This window comes from Carica papaya, chromosome 1 (assembly GCF_054855325.1).
Source record: "Carica papaya isolate Zhongbai chromosome 1, ASM5485532v1, whole genome shotgun sequence".
NCBI classification, from domain to species: domain Eukaryota; kingdom Viridiplantae; phylum Streptophyta; class Magnoliopsida; order Brassicales; family Caricaceae; genus Carica; species Carica papaya.
Genome location: NC_142309.1, coordinates 12,321,610 through 12,336,215, shown reverse-complemented (window position 1 = coordinate 12,336,215; position 14,606 = coordinate 12,321,610). Strand labels below are relative to the sequence as shown.

General features: G+C 39.4%; 1 protein-coding gene across 1 annotated transcript in view; it reads right to left on the bottom strand.

Moving 5' to 3' along the window:
- VGT1 (vacuolar glucose transporter 1) overlaps positions 1 to 1,964 on the bottom strand; it is a 43,996-nt gene extending 42,032 nt beyond the window's left edge. Inside the window, exons 1-2 of the mRNA XM_088219827.1 lie at positions 1,746 to 1,964; positions 699 to 796 (exon numbers count right to left, since the gene is read on the bottom strand). Of these exons, the coding sequence (XP_088075953.1) occupies positions 699 to 796; positions 1,746 to 1,784 (137 nt within the window). The 5' untranslated portion in view covers positions 1,785 to 1,964. The remainder of the gene's footprint in view (positions 1 to 698; positions 797 to 1,745) is intronic.
- Positions 1,965 to 14,606: the final 12,642 nt, after the last annotated feature.

The window sequence follows — 14,606 nt, the reverse complement described above, 5'->3', positions numbered from 1 at the left end:
TACAAGTACCTATCTTAATAATACAATTATTCTATGAATTAATGGATTCCCTAAGAGATCATGGGTCTCTCCAGCAAACCAAATCATAGGCTGTTATAGCTGCAAATCTAACAAGCAAGGTTCATGCTTGCTCGAAGACTTTTTGATTGACAGACCTGTGAGGCAATCCCATAGCAGTGGACATAACAGCCACACAGTATATGCAAACCTTTTTTCGCAGCTGTAAGTTCCCTACCGAAGATAAAATTAGATCGCGATTTCCTACATCTATGATCTCCTGAGACAGTGTCAGTAGGATTTATCAATATAGTATACTTAAAAAAATAGTCAAACTAAAAGGGCTCCGTGGAAAATTCTCTAATAAATATAACTTCACTTGGTATCAGAATATTATGATACTAGTTTACAGGGAAGTTACACTTGATCTTTTATCTAACTGCAATCTGTTCTGTGCATAACAAAATTTCCGCATTTTTTAAGCAATGACCATTAATTAAAAAGGTTCAATTTTCTGAATATACGTGAAAAACTTAAGTATTTGCCCAAATTTTATCACAGTTCATTTTCCAGTAGCTGCAGAATCTCATATTAGCTACAAGTCATCAGATATTCAATCATATTCCAAAATACACATTTCCTCACAAAATTAATCAGACATTCAATTACTTTTACTCAAGCATTTAAAAAATAAAACTCACGGGAGAATTGTAGCAAAAACAGAATAATCTTCTGAACTGTTTGTACCACTAATAAGAGGCTCTTGTTCGGTATCAATCTCCCCAGAAGACTTTCCAGCCTATAAAGCAGCAAGATAGTCAATGAATACCAATGAACTTAAACATCAGCAGTAAACTTAAGTGATTTCTGTGGTTGGTCCAAATAGAGTAGAAGATATCATAACTTAACATGATTCTGATTCTTTTAATAATGAAGATGCTGTTTATCACAAATTGTTTTGATATGAGTGAATTAAGTGGCATTGGTCGACAATTGTCCAAGTTAATGGACAATCATAAATTTAAAAAGCTTCTTGTCTCTCTTATTTTTTCTCTTTTCCAGTGTTTTATTAACCAAAGAAAATAAAGATGTAAAAGAATACAAAAAATAGAATAAATTAAAGAAAGATCTCATGTAGGAATATTAAACAAAGTCCACTCCGGAGAGGACCAAAGAAAACTAGGGCTAAAATAACGGAACTAATTAGAACAGTTTTGATTTAGCAAGACTAATTACCAACTAGATTGATTTGTGTGACTAATTTCAATTTCCTAGATACCTCAACGAAGAACTCGCTGTTTTTCATTTCCCCTTACTTTCTCGATTCTCAGGCAACAAATAGAAAAAAAAAAAATAATAATTTGAAACTCCCTAACAAACCCCAATGCGACCCCAAAATTTAAAAGCAGAGCTCCATTTTGGAGAGAAAGAAGAAATCAGAAACTTCAATTTAATGTGCCAGGCATATTCGTCTCAAAAAGAAGGAATATGGAAAAGTAACTATAATGAAATCCAAGGAGATGATGCCTTTCACATTTGTTTGTTTGATTAGATTAAAGTTTCTCATCTGTCATTCGTTTGATCAAGCATATAACCTTCTTTCTTAGCTCAACTCCCATACAACAAATTAAAATCGTTTCCAATTACACGGAGATAATTTACCCACGCAGTGTCTCGTGAGCCAAACAAACAGCAGACAAGTAGTGCTACAATAGCGAAAATGATTAAGGAAGCAATGAAACGTTTACCAGGGAAGATAAAGTCGGCTGCTCAATAACCGATGTCATGCTTTCAAGATCTCAACACAGAGAGAAACTTTCGGGATGCGTGAATTTTTGTTATGAAATAGAGGATTAAGGAATTATATAGTAAATGTTGATGAATTAGTTTGTGTTTCAACAGAGTTGTATAATAATGAGGCGACTTGGATTTTAGCTAGAAGGATGTTGACAAGGAAAAAGTAGTTGAGGACTTGGGAAAATACTAGGGAACGTAATAAGTAAGATAATAGGATAAGTCATTGTTTGTTTTATTGATAACCGTGGTAATAACGATGATTATAAAAATAATAATTGTGACAACAATGAATACCATACTAATAAATATAGTAAAAATAAGAGCCTTAGGGACAAAAATGGAGTAACAATAATGTACCGAAAATATTCAAAAAGAAATAAATGATAATTAAAGTACGAAAACAAAATAAATATTCAAGATTTATATTATTTATATAATAACTTAAAGTACTAATTAGTGTTTCGAAATTCATCATTTTGAAAGAAATACAAAGAAATAAGGAAATAAACGAAAAATAAAGAAAATTAGTATTCTACTCGCAACCCTCTTGCAGATCGGGATCTGGATTTTGGTCATCTTGATATGAAATGGTTAAATAAGGGATGAGTTACACTAGTTTAATAAGAATATCACATTATATCAACGACACAGAAATAAATATTAGTAGAAAATCAAAACAACTAATGCAGCACTTAATTTAAACCAATACATTTATTAAAAATAAAACCATTTACCATCCACTTACCGCAGTGAGATTTATAAAAACAACCTATAGATACAATAATATAGTACTTATCATGATTTTATATGCAATTGGTAACATGCACACATTATAAATCCATATTCAATAAATCAAACAACAATCTTTCCTTTTATTGGCCTATTGGTATCCATGAGGGTTCATAGAGATGTCCTCGTTACGCGTTAATCATTTCCTTCAATATTCTCAATTTAAGGGCCGTCCCCATACCTCGTCCGGTATGAGCGCTAAACTACTAAATCTCAATATCCTATCCGATATGAGGGTGAAACAGACCATCCCCATACCTAGTCCAGTATGAGTGCCAAATTACTAAGTCTCGATACCCCGTCTGGTATGAGACAATGTTCACGGTAGGGTTCCCTACTGTACCCGGTCCGTCCACCATCTCCCATGATATACAGTAAGGCTATCATTTCATCCATTCACTTAATCACACAATTTTCCGTTTTTCTTTAGTTTTCATTTTTTCAATTCAATGGCAATCACATAAATCAAACAATACATGCATTCAAAGCTATAAAATCAATCAATAAGGTACTATCATGCATTTAAATTATAAAAACAATCAATAGAACAATATTAGATAATTTCTGGTTCTGACTCCATTAGTAATCCATAATTAATTATGAACATTTTCTAAATTGTAACAAAATACCGTATTTATTGTTAATTATACTTCAACTCTATACCAAAGAATAGGGTGAGGGATTCTTACTCAATTTGGTGTCCGAAAAGCTAAACTATTTACTGCGCCTATAGGCGGTTCCTGGGTTCCCTGAATTTTTTTTCGGGAATCAAAACGCACTATAAGTACCTATAAATGTCCCAAACAAATCCAAAATCAGTCTCAGGGCCCACTTTGGCCAATTCTGGAATTCTAGCACGGTGGCTCTGCCGTGTTCCGGTGACGGCGCCGCCGCCCGCAGCGGTGGTCGGCTATTTTCGGTCGAATTCGGCTGATTTCAAATCAATCCCTGCAAGAAAACATGCTAAGGGGCCTCGGTTGGCAAAAAAAACACAAAAAAACTGAAACTCACTGGCGATGGGGCTCTTCGGTGGGGCGGCTCCTTCGGCTCACGTTGTGATTAGATGTTTTGCTCTAGTTAACCTATAGAGAAGGAAATGGTAATCACAACAATTAAAAAATTATGCAAACGGGAATTAGAAAAGGCCTCATCGGAGGCGTTTTGTGGAATTTCTCGCGGCGGCGCCGCCAGGTTTGCCCACGTTTTTCGACTAATCAGCCAGTTCTTTTGCTCTGATTTGGCCATGAGAGTCTTTAAAATTAAATTTTGAGCAAGGGAGAAAAGTTTCACCTCTTTTGGCAGTCGGAAAGGGCTCTAGCGCGGCGGCGGGTGGCGGCGGTCTCCTTCCCGGTAACTGAGTCTTCTTCTCCGGCGATGGGGTCTGGCGGTTAGGGTTAGGGTTTGGTGTGAATGGAGGGTTATTTATATTCGTTCTTTTCTATCTGGGCCATCCATCGCGTTTGATCTTGACCGTCCGGTCGTGATTAAATAGAGAGTGAATCTATACCGTTAATCACGATCCAATCTGGACCATTCATCACGATCTAATTTGGGTCGTCTGATTACGTTCAAATCTGACCCTCTGATCACGTTCAAATCTGACCGTCTGATCGCATTTGGGGAGGAAACACATATGGGTCATTCGTGCACGCGGGAACGGATCTGAACCTTTTTTATTGCAGGCACGCGGATCGCCCGCGTGTCTTCCCGTGTGTCACCGCACCAGCGTCCTCTGCCACGCGGCGCATCCTGATTCGTCGAGGTTGCTGACCGGGCATCTTACGTGGTGAAACTTCTCTAAATTATATTTTGACTATTGGTTTCTGATTTTTCTTTCAAAAATACCCCCCATAACCCAAATTTTCACCATTTTTTCTCCAAAATTATTTTCAATTTAATTCTCCATCAATTTTACTTCATTTTTACTCTAAATTAAAATTAAAAAATTAAAAAATTAAGAAATTATATTTATAATTAAATCCTAAATTATAAAAAATTAATTTAGGGTGTTACAACTCTCCTCGTTTAAAAGAAATTTGGTCCCTCAAATTTGTCTTTCTCACTCTCAATCAAATAGCTAGGGATATTTGGCTCTGAAGTCTAATTCTAGCTCCCATGTTGTCTCTCTCGGTGTGTGATTCTGCCATAGGACCTTAACAAATGGAATTTTCTGGTTGCAAATTAATCTGCTCTTTCGGTCCACAATATCGATCAATACTTCTTCGTAGGACAGATCCTCCTAGAATGAAAGAGGCTCGTGGGCCAAAATCTGAGAGAGGTCCGGGTTGTACTTGCGTAACATGGACACATGAAACACATTATGGATCCTGAAAAGTTCTGGAGGCAGTGCCAGTCTCTAAGCGACAATACCAATTCTATTTAAGATTTCGAATGGTCAAATAAATCGGAGATTCAGTTTCTCTCTCTTGCCGAATCTATTGATTCTCTTGAAATGAGTGACCTAAGGAACACCTGATCGCCTTTCTCAAATTCCAAATCTCTCCTCCGGGTGTCCACACAACTCTTCTGCTTGCTCTGAGCCGTCTAAATGTTCTTCATGATCTCAACTATTTTGGATGTAATCTCCTTTACCAGATCTGGGCCAAACAGTTTTCTATCACTCATTTCCTCCCAACAAATCGGTGATCTGCATGGGCGCCTATATAACGCCTCATACGGAGCCATGCCAATACTTGTTTGGTAGCTGTTGTTGTAGGCGGACTCTATTAGGGGTAGATAGTCATCGCAATGGCCCCCGAAGTTAAGAACATAAGCTTATAGTATATCCTCAAGTATGCGGATTTGTCCTTTCTGACTACCCATCGGTTTGAGGGTGGAATGCAGTACTAAGGGACAATTTCATTCCCATGGCTTGCTGAAGGCTAGACCAAAATTGAAAAGTGAACCTGGGGCCCCTGTCGAACACTACTATCACTGGCACTCTATGTAATCTGACTACTTTCAAGATATACATTCTTGCCAACTTGTCCAAGAATCGGTCATCCTGATGACCAAGAAGTGGGAAGACTTGGTAAGCCAGTCAACAATTACCCAGATGACATCATGTCCTGAGCGTGCCTTAGGTAATCCTGTCATGAAGTCCATGGTGATATGTTTCCACTTTCACTTCGAGATTGATAATGGCTGAAGTAGCCCACTTGGGTGTTGATGTTCTGTCTTAAGCTGCTGACATACCAAACACTTAGAAACAAAGTTAACTATATCTTTTTTCATCCCATTCTACAAAAATTGGGGTCGCATACTTTGGTACATCTTAGTACTTCCGGGATGCATGACAAACTTTGAGCTATGGGCCTTTGTCATAATATCCCTTTTTCACTCACTGTCACCTAGAACACACACTTTGTCCTGGAATTTGAGTAACCCATCGGTGGAGACTCGGAATTCTGGGTTAACTCTCTGTTCTGCATCTTTCTTGAGGGCTGCTACAGTGGAATCGGCAGATTGAGCTTCCTATATTCTCTGGATTAACTCAGTCTGAACAGTCAGGTGACCCAAATATGTGACTCTCTTCAGGTCCTGAAGTCGCACCTGCTGTGCGGCCCTTATCTGCATGCATTCTAAAACCATCAAATGGGCTAATGTACCTGCACTTTTCCTGTTGAGCGTGTCAGCTACCACGTTGCTCTTATCCGAGTGATACAAGATGTCGCAATCATAGTCATTAAGAAATTCTATCTACCTTCTCTAATACATGTTGAGATCCTTTTGAGTGAATATATGTTTCAAACTCCTGTGATCGGTATATATCTGAAAGGTCTCCCCATACAAATAATGGTGCCAAGTTTTTAAGGCGTATATGATTGCAGCAAGCTCTAAGTCATGGGTGAGATAGTTTTTCTCATGACTCTTCAACTGTCTGGACCAATAGGATATGACCTGTTCATAATGCATTAAAACACAATCCAAACCTAGGTAGGAGGCATCACTGTAAACTGTATATCCACTCGATCCACTCAGTAAGGCCAACACAAGTTCAATAGTCAGCTACTTCTTTAGTTCTGAAAAACTTCTTTCACAATTCTCGTTCCACTCAAAATTGACATTCTTCTTTATGAGCTGAGTCAGAGGAGCAACTAGACTAGAAAACCATTCCACGAACTTGTGGTAATAACCTGTCATCCTCAGAAAGCTACGGGTCTCCTTAACTGATGTCAAATTTTTTCAATCGAGCACTGCTTTCACCTTTTCGGGGTTCACTGACACTCCATCCTTTGATATGATGTCTCCCAAGAAGGTAGTCTACTTAAGGCAGAACCCACACTTACTCAACTTTGCATACAGCTTCTTTTCTTTGAGAACCTGCAAAACTTGAGTCAGATGGTGAACGTGTTCCTCTCTACTTTTTGAATAAACCAAGATATCATCGATAAACACAATAACAAACTGATACAGGAATTATCTGAAAATCATGTTCATCAAGTCCATAAAGATGGCTGGAGTGTTGGTTAGTTCAAATGGCATGACTAGGAACTTATAGTGCCCGTACCTAGTTCGAAAGGCTGTCTTGGGGATGTTTTCTGCCTTGATTTTACCTGATGGTAACTTGAACGTAGATCTATTTTGGAGAAGACCTAAGCACCCTGCAACTAATCAAAAAGGTCGTCAATCCTGGGGAAGGGATACTTGTTCTTGATTGTGACCCTGTTCAGACATCTGTAATCAATACATAACATCAACGTCTCATCAGTGTTTCTTGCAAATATAACTCCGGCACCCTAATGAGACACACTATGTCAGATGAATCCACTGTCCTGCAGTTCAATGATTTGTTTCCTCAGTTCCTCCATCTCAACACGGCTCAGTAAGGAGCAACCGAAATAGGCTGGGTGTCTGGCTAAAAGTCTATGGTGAATTCGACTTCCCTGTCCACTGGCAGTTTAGGTAATTCATCCGTAAACACATCTGAAAAAGTCTCAAACTACCGAAATCTCTTGAATAAAAATTTATTTCTTAAGTTTGCCTTGTTAAAGAAAACAGCTAGGTTAAAGCATTCGATAATAAGAAAATTTGCCATAAGAAAAACAAATGTGAAACAATTTTATTAATTTATAAATGACTCTTCATTAGAAGGGTTGAATACAACTTTCTTACTAAAATAATCTACAATAACGTGATATACCGTTAGGCAGTTCATTCCTAAGATTACATTAAAGTCCTCTGTATCAATTTCTATTAGATCTACACTCAATTTTCTATCTACTATATCTATGATACAGGCCCTATATACAACCTCTCTTAGCAATGTCCTACTCTCGGAAGTAGATACGAATAACATATAATAAAGTTTTTCAGACAGTACATTTAATTTTGATGCAAAAACATGTGAAACGAATGAATGCGATGCACTAGTATCAATCAAAACATGAGCAAGATGGTTACAAATAATGTACATACCATGTACCACGTCCGGGTTGGCTTTTGCATCCTACTGTGTGTGATTGTAAGCTCGGCCCTGAACAGGAGGTCTAACTTGGTTCTGGTTCCTCGAGCACTCCCTCGTATAATGTTGGGCACTACCACATATGCGGCAGGTGTTTTTGAGGCGATAGTAGGGTCAATCTCCATGATCCTTGCCACAATGCTGACAGATCTTGCCACATCCTACTGCAGGAACCTGAGGGGGAGTTTGAGTCATCGGCATGGGTCTTTTGTTATGTTGAACAGGTGCAGTAGGTGCTGATATGCGGTGTGGAGCTGAGGGCTTGAGGTTCTCTACTACCTGAGGGAAGGTGTGAAGACTCCTCTCTGCTAACTGTGTCTTGGCCAGAACAGCCGAATAAGTATTGAGCTCAAGCAGAAACAACTGCTATCTAATCTCAGGACGGAGGCCCCACTCGAATCTTCTAACCTTCCTGCCTTCGTCCATCATGCTCTCAGGAGAATATCGACCCAACTCTAGGAACTTGCGAGTATATTCTGATACAATCATGTTCCCCTGCACTAAGTGTGAAAATTCTATCTCCTTCAGATTTCGGAGATGCTCTGGGAGGTACTCTGCATAAAAGGCCGTCAGAAACTGTTTTCAAGTGACTGAAAAGGCCAGGGTGACCTGCTTGAGTTGCCACCATCAGTCTGCTTCTCCTACTAGTATGTAGGTAGCAAGGATGATTTTATGTTCAGAGATCACCCCGAGGGTCTTAAAGGCCTTCTCTGTCTCAGATAACCAAAACTCAGCTACTTCAAAAGAGGATCCCCCCGCAAAAGTAGAAGAATTTAGTCTTTTATACCTTTCTATGTAGCTTGGGTCCATCATGAGATGAGCTGGGTCCCGTGGATGAGGGACTAAGCTAGGTTGAGGAGGGACTAGATGGCCCTCTAGTAGTACTTGATGATACGACGAAAACACTAAATTTTACTGTAGTGGTGCCAGGTGACACAGTGGTTGGGGCACCGGATCATACTATGGTCGTATCGGATGGTACTGTGGAGGAGTAAGGTCATATCAAGGTGGCTCAAAATCTTTCCGCTGCAGGGGTGGGACCTGTGGCAACGGAAGAAGGTCAGGTAGCTCTCTCATTTCCTCTCAGGCCTGCTAGGTAGCAATAAGTCTTTCTACCATTTCAAATAACCGGTCGACATCCTCTCTAAGCGAACCCTCCGGGGTTGCTCGGTTTAGTGGGGGTTTTTCTCTCATCATCTATCAGTACCTGTGTTTCACAAGGAAAGGTTGAGTGACAATTCATTGTTTTTGGTGTTTCCTAAGGGTTTTGTGTAAGGAATAGGTCTGAGGAACGCGACTCTGATACCAACTGTAACGACTCCAAAAATATTCAAAGAAAATAAATGATAATTAAAGTGCGGAAGTGAAATAAATGTTCAAGGTTTACATTCCTTACACAATAACTTAAAGTACCAATTAGTATTCTGAAATTCACCATTTTGAAAGAAACACAAAGAAACAAGAAAATGAACGAAAAATAAAGAAAACTAGCATTCTACTCGCAACCCTCTTGCGAATCGGGTTCTGGATCCTAATCCTCTTAATCTGAAATGGTTAAATAAGAGATGAGCTACACTACCCCAGTAAGAATATCACACTATATCACTGACACATAAATGAAGGTTGGTAGAAAATCAAAACAACTAATGGAGTACTTAATTTAAACAAATACATTTATTAAAAATAAAACTATTTACTATCCACTTACCGTAGTGGGATTTATAAAAGCAACCTATAGAAATAATAACATAACACTTATCATGATTTTATATGCAATTAGTAACAGGCACACATTATAAATTCATATTCAATAAATCAAATAACAACCTTTCCTTTTATCGACCTACTGGTATCCATGGGGGTTCATAGGGATGTCCCAGCTACGCGTGAATCCTTTCCTTCAACATTCTTAATTTAAGGGTCGTCCCCATATCCCATTTGGTATGAGTGTCAAACCATTAAACCTTAATATCTCGTCCGGTATGAGGGTGAAACGGACCGTCCCCATACCCCGTCTGATATGAGTAGCAAATTACCAAGTCCCTATATCCCGTCCGGTATGAAACAACGTTCACGGTAGGGTTCTTTATTGTACCATGTCCGTCCATCATCTCCCAGGATATACAGTAAGGCTGCCGTTTCATCCATTCACTTAATCACATAATTTTTCGTTTTTCTTTAGTCTTCATTTTTTCAATTCAATGCAATCACATAAATCAAATAATACATGCATTTAAAGTTATAAAATCAATCAATAAGGTACTATCATATATTTAAACTGTAAAAATAATCAACAGAAGAATAGTAGATAATTTCTGATTCTGCCTCCATTAGTAATCTATAATTAATTATGAACATTTTCTAAATTATAACAAAATATCATATTTATTGTTAATTAGACTTTAATTCTATAACAGAGAATAGGGTGAGAGATTCTTACACAATTTGGTGCCCGAAAAGCTAAACTATTTACTGCGCCTACAGGCGATTCTCGGGCTCCCTGAATTTTCTTTTGGGAATCAAAACGCGCTATAAGTACCAACAAATGTCCTAAACAAATCTAAAATCAGTGTTAGGGCCCACTTTGGCCAATTTCAGAATTTTGGCACGGCGGCTCCGCCGCTCGCGACGGCGGTCAGCCTCAGGTCTGCTATTTGCGACCGTTTTTGACTGATTTTGCATCAATTCCTGCAAGAAAACATGTTAAGGGGCCTCGGTTGGCTGAAAAAAATACAAAACAAATTGAAACTCACTGGCGGTGGGGCTCTTCGGTGCGGTGGCTCCTCCGGCTCACGTTGCGGTTGGATGTTTTGCTCCAGTTAACCTGTAGAGAAGGAAATGGTGATCACAACGGTGAAAAAATTATACAAAATGGGAATAAAGAAAGGCCTCATCAAAGGCGTTTTGTGGAATTCTCGGCGGCAGCATCATCGGACTTTGCCCACATTTTTCGACTAATTAGCCGGTCTTTTTGCTTTGATTTTGCCATAGGTGTGTTTAAAATTAAATTTTGTGCAAGAGGGAAAAGTTTCACATATTTTGGCAGTCGAAAAGGGCTCCGGCGCGGCGGTGGGTGGGGGCGGTCTCCTTCCCACCAGCTGGGTCTTCTTCTCCAGCGAGGAGTTCTAGCGGTTAGGGTTAGGGTTTGGTGTTGATGAGGGTTATTTATATCCGTTCGCTTTTGATCTGGGTCATCCATCGCGTTTGATCTTGACCGTCCGATCGCGATTAAATAGAGAGTGAATCTGGACCGTTAATGTAACGGCCCCGAAAATTTAAATGAAATATATGTATTAAAAATCTCAAATGCGGAAGCGTAATAAAAATTTTGATTAACATCCCTTGCACAATAACCAAAACGTACTCAAAACATGAAAGAACAAACTAACTAAAAGAGATACTCGAGATAAGAACTATAAATATAACTATGGAGTCTTTAGGCGTCCCCTTCGCCGTCTTCCTAATCTGAAATGGTTAAATAAGGAATGAGCTACACCAGCCCAGTAAAAACATCACACTATCTCACCGTCACAGAAGTAAAGGTGGGTAGAAAACAAAAATGACCAATGGAGCATAATTTATAACGAACTCGTTTATTAATATAAAAACTTTTACTGTCCACTTACCTCGGTGAGATCAATGAAAACAACATATGAAAACAATAATCTTATAATATCATGAAATCATACACACTTTATAACATAACACATATCATACCTTTACATTTCAATCATCAGAAAACAGATTTCCTCTTTTACCAGCATACTAGTATCCCTGGGGATCCATAGGGGGTCCCCGCTACACGTGAACCATTAACATCTACAACCTGATTCTAGGACCGTCCCCATACCCCATCTGGTATGGCCGCCAAAACCATGAACCTCAATACCCCGTCCTGTATGGGCGCCAAAACACATAAAGTCTCTATATCCCGTCTGGTATGAGAGACCACGTTCTCGGTAGGGTTCCCTACGGACCCGGTCCGTCCACCATCTCCCAAGATATCTAGTCAGGCTGTCCACATTATCCACTTATCAATTCACATAACATTTTTTGCATTTTTCCTTGGTCTCACTCATCCAATCATACACAAATATGTAAACCAGTCATCGACACCAAACAAGACAATACATTACCGGGTTCACCATAACACAAACTATAATAAAAGAAACTATAATTCTTGCATACAAGACCATAATATAATTACATCAAACATCATACTTCATTTAATACTGAAAATTAGATCAAACAATAACATGCCAACACTGTATCAGACTCGAGCTCCATTGGCAATCTCAATTAATTATACATCTATAAAGTCACACAGTACATTTTAATTATTTATTTAACTTTAATACCGTGACAGGAAATAAGGTGATGGGTCCTTACTTGTTTCGGGGTCTGAATTTGACTTTACAGTGTACCTACAGGCTGTCCCTAATTTCTCTGAATTTTTTTCTGAAAAACTCAAATGCACTACCGGTACCTGCACGTGTCCCAAAAAATTCTAAATCAGACCTAGGGCTCCTTTCGGCCAATATCAGAATTCCAGCACGGCGGCTCCATCGTGCACCGGTGACGGCGGCGATTCGCCTCGGGTTGGCCGTTTTCGGCCGAATTCGGCCACACTTGCATCAGTCCATGCGATAAAACAACCTTAGGGCCCTCGGTGGGCCAAAAAATCATGAAAAACCGAAACTTACCGGCGGCGGTGCTTTCGGGTGCGGCGGCTCCTCCGGCTTGAGTCACGTTTTGATGTTTGGCTCCGATCAACCTGTAGAGAAAAGAATGGTGATCACAGTGGTATAAAATTTGCATCGAACGGAGGCTGCGAAGGGCCTCATCGGAGACAAAAACAGAGGGGGGGCGCAGCGGCGCCGCTGGACTTCGGCTGGGTTTTCCGGCCGTTTGGTCGGTGGTTTGGCTCCGGTTTGGCCATAGGCGGACTCAACATCGAAAAATGAGTCAGGGGGAGAAAATTTACCTCGATTGGCCGTCGGAAACTTTCCCAATGTGATGGCGGGTGGCAGCCGCCGACTCCTCCAGCGTCTGGTTCTTCTTCTCCGGCGAGGCATTGGCAGCTAGGGTTTTGTGGTCAAGTGTGGGTGGGGTTATTTATACCATTTGTCTTTTGATCTCAACCTTCCATCAAGATTAGATCTGGACCGTTCGATCGCGATTTAATTGGGATTAAATCTGGGTCGTCCATCGTGATGCAATTTGGGCCATCCGTGCCTGATTGAATCTGGACCGTCCATACGCGTGAATCTGGGCCGTCCGTGCGTACGTTTGATATGAGTCGTCCGTGCGTGCGAGAACGGATCTGGGCCGTTCGATCGCAAGCACGCGATCGCCCACGTGGCACGTCCCCTGGTCAGCGTTTTCTTGCCACGCGGCGTGTCCTGGTTGGCCGGGGCTGCTGACGTGGGTGCTGACGTGGCACAACTTTTCTAAATTACGTTTTGACCCCCGATTTCCGATTTTCTTTTCAAAAATACCCCCATAATCTAAATTTTCACCCCTTTTTCCCAAAATCAATTTCAATTAAAACCAAATAATATTTTTACCCAATTTTATCATTATTATTATTTTTATTTTCATTAAATTAAATTAAATTAAATCAAATTAAATTAATTAAAAATCTAAAAAATTCAAATAAATAAAAATAAAAATAGTAAGATAAAAATTAAATCACTTGGGTGTTACAGTTAATCGCGATCTAATCTGGGTCATTCATCACGATCTAATCTGGACTGTCCGATCGCGTTCAAATCTGACCGTCTGATCGCATTTTGGGAGGGAACGCATCTGGGTCGTACATGTGCACAGGAACGGATCTGAGTTGTTCGATTGCAGGCACACGGATCGCCCGCGTGGCACCGCATCAGCGTCCGCTGCCATGGGACGCGTCCTGATTCGTCGGGGTTGCTGACTGAGCATCCTACGTGGCAAAACTTCTCTAAATTATGTTTTGACCCCTGGTTTCTGATTTTTCTGTCAAAAATATCTCTAGAACCCAAATTTTTACCCATTTTCTCCAAAATTATTTTCAATTTAATCCTTTATCAATTTTACTTTAAATTAAAATTAAAAATTTTAAAAATTAAGAAATTATATTTATAATTAAATCTTAAATTACAAAAAATTAATTTAGGGTGTTACAAATAACACCATAGGTAATTTGTAATTTTGGTTATGGTAACAACATCATTAAGAAAGTGAGGTGATGATGTAATGATGGTAGCATTGGTGATAATAATAGACGAAAATGGTGATTACAGTAGTGATAATAATTTTGAAACGGAGATGATGATAGTCAACAATAATAATCAAAATAGTGATGATCCTTAGTTACAATTAATGTGTAACAATGATGGAGATGATTATGGGGACAATACTAATGAAGATAATACCAGTAACTATAGCAACGATGTTGGAAGGCGATGGTAATTGATGACGACAAGAATAGTAATGGTGTTAGCAATGGTGTTGATGATAATATTGAGGGTAATTATGACAATAATAGTAACTTGACGGTAATGGTAATGCTAGTGACAAT